The following is a 9,805-nucleotide window of genomic DNA, read 5'->3' as shown; positions in this document are numbered from 1 at the left end:
TAACAATTTATTCTGTCCAAGTTTCCAGAAAACTTTTATATTTAAGCTGACGTTTAATTACTTAAATAAAGTATCGTTAGAATAAATTGAATTGGTAATGGACACGTACAAATGATTACAAATGATTGTACTCGGCATGTTAACCGGGAAGTGATTATTGTATTCAAACTATTTAAATGCGAAAATTGTTTCACGCCTATAATGAACTTCAATGGATGACACGTAGTTGAAACGATGTATATATTTTTTTGTTCTATAAACTTTTGTTTATTGACTGGATATAAAATAAAACAGTCACTTAAATAATAACATAACGTGAAAATGAAAACAGTCGCTGTGGCTGGCCCGATAAGTGGTTATTGGTTACAACCTCATTTTATAAAGAGTTATTTTCATCCTAGGGCAGTTTCAAGTTTTTTATTACAAGATAGAGCAGTTATTGCTCCTAAGGTAGTTTTTTATAACTAGAAGCTAACTAAGTTTATTCTTGCAACTAAATGGATCCCACAATTTTTAATATCATTTTTTTTCTCTTTCTCTAACAGAGAAATAATTCTAAAAGTAACAAAATGAAGAAGTTGATAGATTGTAATCTGAACAAAATATTAAAGAATAAAATGAAAAATCCTGAGAAATCCCAAGAGAAAATCTGGAAAACAAAATGAATAATACGATCTCTTCATATTTGCCGCCGAAAACAAAATGAAGAACACGATTGCGGTTCTTCTGTTTCTTTGCCATGAATCAACACGACGAAGAAGCAAAAAAAAGATGCAAAATTTACGTTTTTGTTGTAGAAACAAGGTAATTTTGAGCTTGAAATAGTGTCTTATACGATATTTCTACAGGTTTAAAGATTAAATAAGCAAGAAAAATGAAAAAAAGTGATGATTCAGGTGAGAATAATGGCTGGCGGCTATAGAGAGAAATTGCAGAAAATCCTAATTGATTTTGGGGAAGATAAAGTTAAAATTACGAAAATACCACTCATTAAAAAATGATTCATATGTACATGATATGTTGTACATACAATTATACTATCCACATGTACAATAATCCATATGTACACTATTTTGAAATATTACAAGTAGCTCAACAATAAATTCAATTAGACATTTACGAGTTTGTAACATAGATTTACAAGTTTCAACATTGTATGTTCATATGTACACAAAATTAATGTCACATGAGAATTCAAAGCAAAGTCTAAATTGTTTTGATTATGTAAATTTTGATTATGAGAATTCAAAGCAAAATTAATGTACACAATTTTTTTCACAAAATAATAAACAACTGTTTCTTCAACAAGAGAAATGTATCATATGTCCATTCTGATTTTTTCTTGTCCTTATATATGTATACATGTAAATTTATGTACAATATGATTTTGTAAATGTACATTGTGATTTTGTACATCCATGTCGTGTACACTACCACATTTGTTGTACACATGTACGAGACCAACCTTTAATTTACACATGTACACTAACGAATGTACACAACTTTAACACATGTTGAACATGTAGCATGTGTCTCAAACATATGTGTACATGTAAATATCCATTAAAAGATAATATGTATATTGTACACGTATGCACTTGTCAATAATGAATATATCTACATGTTTGTTTACCAATATTGACATGTACATTTTATCATGGTGCACCTTCACATATCTCAAAAGATAGATTGTGTAATAGAAAAATTATTTAGTGTATACATGTACAGTCTAATGGATAGTGTACACTTTGATGATAGTGTACAAACAAAACTATGTAAGGTGGACATATTTCAAAAAATTTACAAATGTAGAAAAACATTTTGAAATGCATTATATGTATACACCATATACACTGCCTACTAATTATACACAGTTTCTAATCAACGATATACACTGCCTACTAATTGTACACAGTTTCTAGTCATAACCATTTGATGTGTACACTATACCATGTACACAATTGTTTTTATTATCCACATGTAACAAAAGTTGGAGGACCAAATGTGCAAATAAGCAAAACTTGACCATTGTTGCTCCAGTGAAGCTTTCTCTTCGATCTGCGACTAAAGTGCCTACGATTCCAGCGTCCACAACTCTGGTTCCGGGCATGACGACCACGGCGAGGAGGAGAAGATTTGACCTTGACGTGGATAGCGGTAGAGCTATGTTGGAATGGAGCTTAGGGTTTGAGATCGCCGACAATGGAATTTCCGTTGGAGAAGAAATGTTGGTTGTTCATTGGAGAAGAAACCACAAGGTTTTTCACCACTCCAAAAATGATCTTGATTCTTTTTTTGTTCTATTTTCATGAACGATTGTTCGTCATAAAAAGAAATTTGTTTGAAATCACAGAAAGAATTGTCTATATTTTGTTACTAAAGATCAGTTCTTTTCACCGTAATAATCTTGTTCTGCAAATTTCAATATCTTTTTGATCTTTGAAAAAAAATATTTTAATTTTGAAAAAAAAAAGAAAACAAGGAAAGAGAAGAAGTGGGACCTAGCAGTTATAGCTTGTTTTGGTTTGAACCAGTAAACGTAACAAAAAAGGAAGAAAGTTAGGAAAAAGTGTTCTGGTAGTTGAAAGTGACTTATTATGTTATAAGAAACTTAAAACTGCCTCTTAGTGTAATTCTTTCTTTTATAAATAAGGTAGGACCGAATCTTTAGTGGACCAAAACCTAAAATAAGTAATTAAACTTTGGGCAAATTCTATTAAATTCTCATTAGTAACAGAAAATAGTGGCAGACAGCAATCCGTTAAATCAGGTTTTACACATCTCTTAATTCAAAAATTTAACTCATTTTTATTTATTAGTTTGTAAGCTATTTATGCCAATGCTTGGGCTAATTAGGCAAACAAAACTTGTATTCTGTGTATTAGGGGTGGACACTTTACCCGAAATCCGAAGTGGCACCCGAACCCGATCCGAAAAACCCGAACCGAAATCCGAACCGAAGTAGCAAAATATCCGAACGGATATTAAATTAGGAGAGATTGGATATCCGAACCCGAACGGGTAATATCCGAACCCGAATGGATATCCGAAGATAACCGAACATATGTATAATTAACCTTATATTTTTAATTTACATCTTTCATTTTATATAAAATATTTATATTGATACTACACATACTTTAAATTCATATGATATACATACAATTACGTAGAAGATGATTTGCTATGCACTTAAAATACATGTCAAACTTTTTATTTCAACAATTAACAAAAAGTTACATCCAAAATTTAAAAAAAATAACCAAATTAATGTCTTTTTAGTTTGAAAATGTTATGTCCAAATCTAATAACCATTCAATCTATTAAAAATACAAAAAATAGTTAAGTGAAAGTTATATATTTAAATACAAGAAATTTGAAAAATGAAAATTTTAATTTTTTTTTCAAAATCTAAATATCCGAACCCGATCCGAAATAACCGAAACCGAACTAAAAATACCCGAACCCGACCCGAAGTACAGAAATACCCGAACGGGTTCTACACCTCTATACCGAAATACCCGAAAATCCGAAATACCCGATCCGAACCCGAACGGGTACCCGAACGTCCACCCCTACTGTGTATCTGAAACTTTCCTATCGAGATGAGAATGAAGACCATCTCTTATGTATATTGCTATATTTTTCTTTTAAACAAATTATATAATAAAGATAGGGTTTATACTAATATTTTTTTTAATAATGTTCTTTAAAATATAAGGTAAAAATAGAAATTGCTCGTTGTTGTCTTAAATATAGAAAATATAAATTTTATTTTATAAAAGACAAAAATAAATTAGAATAATTTAACTCAAAATACTATTATAAATAAAAAGTAATAATAAATCGAAGATGCTCTAATAAAAACATGTTGCTTTTTCAGCCATCATATATAGTTATAATATCTAGATATCAGAATAGACTCATCATGGATATATAAATTTAAAGTTGTTTTGTAATATTGTTATTTATTGAACATGGCCTACATGTCTAATGATTTGGTTCGCCGAATTTATATTGAGCATTTGATCGTTGTCGTCCGATCGCGACGTGGAAGACTTTGTACAAGATTTAACATTTTACAAGTTTTTTCAAATATTTTTTTGGTGATATATAGTCAAATATAATAGTTTTATTAATATATTTTTTGTTAAGTGAGTGATAAACGAAGAATATAAAAGAAAAAGTCCACACAAATATATAGGATATAAGATCGACATTGGACCCAAAAATTAAATATGGATAGCGAGACATCATTATGTTAGGAGTGAATAAACTAAAAGTGCAAAATATTGACAAGAAAAAGTCAAAAACAAGATGTTATAATTACTAAGGAAAATATATCAGAATAGTGGAATGAGAAATAATTCAATTTTTATGATTAAAATAACAGAAATAGTTGAGCACAAATCATATTGTTTGTGGAAAAACTGATAAAGGGGTTGGTATGTCCGAGAGCAAATATCATGTAAAGTAGGAACCTTGGAATTTTTTTTGTTTAGTATGTAGATTAGATTTTTTTTTTTAGTGACAAATAAATTAACTAAATTTTTGAGATGGAATTTTTAGCCACCGGATGAAGTTCTAAAACTATCATAGAACATTCGCATTGGAAATCTTCCAACTAGAGTTTTTTAATAAATGAAATCTCTTAAAAGCTTGAGAGACATAAAAAAAATCTCAAGATGAAAAAAATTATGATAAATTTCTTAAAATTCTAAAACATCTATAATTCATATATGGTTTTTTTTCTGAAAAGCTCTAGTTGAGAAATTTCCACTAGAGTGGCTTTACGTTCTTTCATTGAAGGATTTTCTATGTTTAAATCAATATTAAGATCACTTCGTTTGGTTAACTTAAAACTATACAAAAGTAATGAGAAAACAGAAATGGTAAACAATAAACATGATTTTAAATCACTAACTGTTGGAAAAAAAAAATCCATCTAATCCCCTATATATAAAACATCCATCACTGTTCTGACGGCAGGATACTTTATACGTGTCCACTAACAATTAGCTCAACAAGCTCACTTATTTAAAAAAATCTTCTGTCGCCGTTCCTTTCACCGGTCGATTAAACACCCCCTTTAAACACGGGCCTGAATAAAGCTCTTCCCCTTCTCACTCTCCTGTTTTTTTTTCCTTCCCTCTCATCTCAATCATCGCCGGAACATAAAAATGTCCGAAGAATTCGCTGTCCGAGTAGAGCAAGGTCTCAAGCTCTCACGACGTATATACTACGGCAAAGGCATCGCTCCTCCCGTAGTCCCGGATCCTCAGTCCTCGCCGGAGAATTTTCTCCCGACGGCGATTACCGCCTACGCTTCAATCACAGATCCGGTGGCCGTGGATAACCCCGACGTCCCTAGCTACCAGCCGTACGTGCACGCACGTTGCGACCCGTCGGCGCTCGTGCCTCTTCAGATGCTCGGGATAGAGATGAGAGTAGATTGCTGGCTCGACACGGCGTTCGTCACCGTCACCGGACGGTGGCGCGTTCACTGCGTTATGCCTAGTAAACGCTTTGACTGCTGCATCGCTGTTCCCACGGGGGAGAAGGTAAATTATTACAACTACACGACAAAATCTGCTTTATCTATCTTTGCCTTATATAGCATAACTTTACTGACTCATATTTTTTTACTATTTTAATTATAGTATTTGTTACCAAAAATAAATTCTAATATATTTAGACATTCAATATTTGTTGAAAAATGCATAATGTTCTGTATATTTTTGGTAACAGGGGACACTTTTAAGTGCTGAGATTGATGTTCTGAGCAATGAGAAGACTTACAAGACCAAACTAGTTACAGAGGAAGAAGCTTGCGACATTGATAATGTCCACAAAGACAAAGATTCACGTTTTTTGAAGTCTCAAATCTTTACTTTCAAGATCCCACATGTTTGTTGTTTAATCCTCTTTGCCTCACTTTTTTTTAATTGTTAATTATCTTGTTTCCTAATGGTGTTATTGATAATAGGTTAGTGGAGGATCAATCTTTTCTGTTAATGTGAATTGGTCACAGAAACTGGTCTACAAAGACGGCAAGTTTCATCTCAATGTGCCTTTTAGATTCCCTGCTTATGTGACTCCTGTAGGCAAGGAGATTACTAAGCGAGAAAAGATTGTGTTGAACATGAATTCTTGTGTTAATGGTGGTGAAGTAGCCTGCAGTTATTCAAGCCATCCTTTAAAGGTATCGTTTTACATTTTCAGATTTGATCAAATTGATGTTATAGATTGTGTAATGTTGTGATTGTTCTCAGGTTATTCACCGTGAATCCGGTAAATTAAGCTGTGAGTATGAAGCTGAAGTACCTTCTTGGTCAAGGGTTGATTTTGATGTTTCATTCAATGTGAGAACTTCTTGATTCTCTGAGGCATACTCCCTCTGTGTTTTTTTTTTTTTTAACAATACTCCCTGTGTTTATATGATGTTTTACCTCAATACACAATTTTTTTTTTAAAAATACTTTTTTTCTAAAAATTATCAATAAAAATATAATTAAAATTAACTTATTTAATTGTAAATAAAATAATTGAAATATAATTGTTTACACAGTTTTAAAAATATAATTAAAGTTACATAAATATGTAAAACATTGCGAAACAACAAAACCTCCTCAAAACAGTCGTATATATTGAAATGGAGTTTAAGATTGATATATGTTTCCTTTCACAGGTTTCCTCTGGTGATCTGAGTGGTCATGTTTTGGTTAAGTCTCCATCTCCATGGGATTCAGATGACAGAGGGATGTTCTGTTTGTACCTATTCCCTGGAACCACCAAGCATAAGCAGGTTTGTTCTTACAACTTTGGGATATCATTTAATGATGACATTATTAATGCATTGCATGTTATATGTAGATTTTCAGACGAAGGGTTGTGTTTGTGATCGACATAAGTGGAAGCATGAAATGGAAGCCGCTCGAGGATGTAAAGAAAGCCTTGTTAGAGTCTTTGGCTAAGCTAGAACCTGAAGATGTGTTCAACATAATCGCCTTCAATGACAATATTCTAGAATTCTCAACTAAGATGGAGTTTGCAACTGATGAGACTATCTCTGCTGTGACTGAATGGCTCGATAGTAATTTAATTGCAAGTGGTGGAACAAACATGTTACTTCCCCTGATACAGGTCCTTTTCTAATCTATTTTTATCTCTTTACTAGACATAAGTTAAAGACTTCTAGAGTATTCTTGTGTGTGTTTATTTGATTAGGCAGTGAAGTTGCTTGAAGGAAGCAAGGTTGGAGTGCCTCTTGTATACCTTGTCACTGATGGATCTGTTGAAAACGAGAGAGAGATATGTAATGCCATGAAAGAATGTTGTAGTGGACACGAAAAATCGATATCTCCTAGGATATCTACCTTTGGCATTGGTAAGTAAAAAGGTTACTCTCTTCTTTTACTTGCTTCCTAGCTTCTCTCATGTAGGTATCAACATCTTGCAGGTTCGTTTTGCAACCATTACTTCTTGCAAATGCTAGCACGGATAGGGAATGGTTACTATGATGGTACAAACAATACAGGTAAGTTATATTCCCCATTGGTATATTCAGAAACAAGAATCAAGAAACTAAAAAGGTTTCTTGTTTTTTATGAAACGAAACACCTAGCCAGATTCATTTGAGCATCAAATGAGTAGACTATTCGATTCTGCTTCTTCTACAATCGTAGCCAATACGACTTTTGATGCTCTCAAACTCCTCCGCTCAGTTGAGGTATTTAAACAACTTACAATACTTAATCAAGTTCTTTGAGCTCTTTCTTGACATTATCTTTGTCTTTTGCAGTTGTTTCCTTCTCAGATTCCAGACATAACGCTTGGTCAACCATTGATCTTGTCTGGAAGGTACAAAGGACAGTTCCCTGATGAAGTTGAACTCAGAGGCACACTGGCTGATATGAGCTGTTTTACTATTGAGTTAACAGTGGAGAAAGCTAAAGACATTCCTCTGGACAAGGTCACTTCAATATAACCTAGAAATTGTAAGAAACACAACATTGACTATCTTTTTGCCTAACCTTTAGGTTCTTGCGAGGAGACAAATAGATGAACTCACAGCTCAAGCTTGGTTCGAAGACAAGAAAGAGCTACAAGATAAGGTGTATAGAGATTTGTGATTTTGTCATTTTTGTTCAATCTATTTTTCTTAACTAATTCATCTTATCAGGTCATGAGATTGAGTATACAAACAGGGTTTCCTAGCGAATACACGCAGATGGTTTTATCACTCAAGGACAACGACGAAGAGAAGACTATAGAGAGACCAGTTTCAATCAAAGAAATACTTAGGAACCCATCATACCAAATCCAAAAGCAGATGAGTAGAAACATAGAGAGAACAAGTTTGCTTGGGAAACAAGGGTTTGGGTTCGGTAACTTGGCTGCCACGTTAAAGAACATTCCACCGTGGATGGAGGAGCCTAAAGAGCCGGAAGGAGCAGAGATTCTGATAAGAGCGGCGTCAGGAGTGGTGGATCGTGTCTGCTGTATGTGTTGCTTGCAGTGCCTTTCTAGGGTTAGCGATCAGTGCACCATCGTCTTCTCTCAGATATGTGCAGCATTGGCTTGCTTCCAGTGTCTTGGTTGCTGTTTCGAAGTATGTGGATGTCTGGACCTCTAAGAAAGCAGGTCACTGTAAGGAGAAAAAAATATACTCAAGAATATTTTAAGGAGATTGTAAAATTCAATAATGAATTTACAATCTTTGCAAAGGCTAAAATAATGTAGTAGTGTGTGTAATATATATATGTGTAATCACGTACTAAAATTAGAGTTTTAATGTACGTGACGTTCGAAAATAAAAGGCTAAATGTATTTGACTATTGTCATCATCACCTGTATATTACTATGTGTGTGAAAAGGTGAAAACATTGAAAGGTGAGTGACAACGTCACCCTATGAATATGTAGCCCCCACGAACACCAAAACATGTCCGTTGTTTACTTTTGCTAAAGCTCTTACGACCAAAAGCCTCCAAAAAAACGATCAGACAGAGTGATTTTGATGGGTCAAGAATCAGTTGTTCCAAATTATGCCTCTGATTTTAAATCATGTATTCGTTACAAAAGATTACCATCTGTACCACACACAAAATAATAATAAGAATAGCAGTTCTAAATCAAAGTTCATATACATTTTTCTAAAGAGAAGTTCAAAGAAAATTTTAACTTTCATTAGACATCTTTCAACAGAAATTGAACATATGATCCCTTAGGCTTTTATTAGATGATCAAGAAGTTTGACCCAATAGTCTAATTCTTCGTTGGTAAATGGTAACAGTTTAATATAGGTGATCGTTCATAGAATCTGTAAATTTGAATCCAGCTGTAAGATATATATCTTGTTAGTAAGCTCAATTACTTTACATTTGTTAAATAAATATTGGGAAGAGGATTACAATGTGAGACAGAGTACATATCCAGATTAACATTCTGTGCTCGGTCCCAAAGACGACTAAGAACAAGTACCAATACACCAATAGACAGTAAACAAAAAACCCACCATAAATTAGTTTCTTACGTATATAACAATAGTATTCAACTGTGAATTTTGACTAGAGAGACAAACTTATTTCGGATCCAACGATAAAGATGACTGTCAAAATAATAGAGATACAGTAGTAGATTTGTTTTTTTTTTGGTGTAAATGTTAAAACAGTAGTAGTAGATTTGTTGGTAAAAGTTAAAGGGGTTTTTCCTTTTTTTTTTTAAGAGCATCGAAGAAGGGAGAGTTGAATAGATTGAGAAAGGATATGCGGAAGAGATAAAACATTCCCAAAATAGAAATTTTT

At 33.1% G+C, this 9,805-nt stretch overlaps 1 protein-coding gene across 1 annotated transcript; it reads left to right on the top strand.

Annotated features, from left to right (window-relative positions):
* The first annotated feature begins 4,985 nt into the window (after nt 1-4,985).
* On the top strand, nt 4,986-8,917 carry LOC103831758 (inter alpha-trypsin inhibitor, heavy chain 4). The gene is made up of 12 exons (XM_009107663.3): nt 4,986-5,561; nt 5,749-5,907; nt 5,987-6,202; nt 6,273-6,362; nt 6,689-6,805; nt 6,874-7,143; nt 7,228-7,387; nt 7,460-7,537; nt 7,629-7,729; nt 7,802-7,972; nt 8,040-8,114; nt 8,183-8,917. The coding sequence occupies exons 1-12, from the start codon at nt 5,181-5,183 to the stop codon at nt 8,633-8,635; spliced, it is 2,271 nt and encodes a 756-aa protein (XP_009105911.1). The 5' UTR covers nt 4,986-5,180; the 3' UTR covers nt 8,636-8,917.
* Nucleotides 8,918-9,805: the final 888 nt, after the last annotated feature.

This window comes from Brassica rapa, chromosome A07, assembly GCF_000309985.2.
Source record: "Brassica rapa cultivar Chiifu-401-42 chromosome A07, CAAS_Brap_v3.01, whole genome shotgun sequence".
Taxonomy (NCBI): Eukaryota; Viridiplantae; Streptophyta; class Magnoliopsida; order Brassicales; family Brassicaceae; genus Brassica; species Brassica rapa.
Note: the sequence above shows the minus strand (reverse complement) of the source record. Positions and strands in the feature narration are given on the sequence as shown.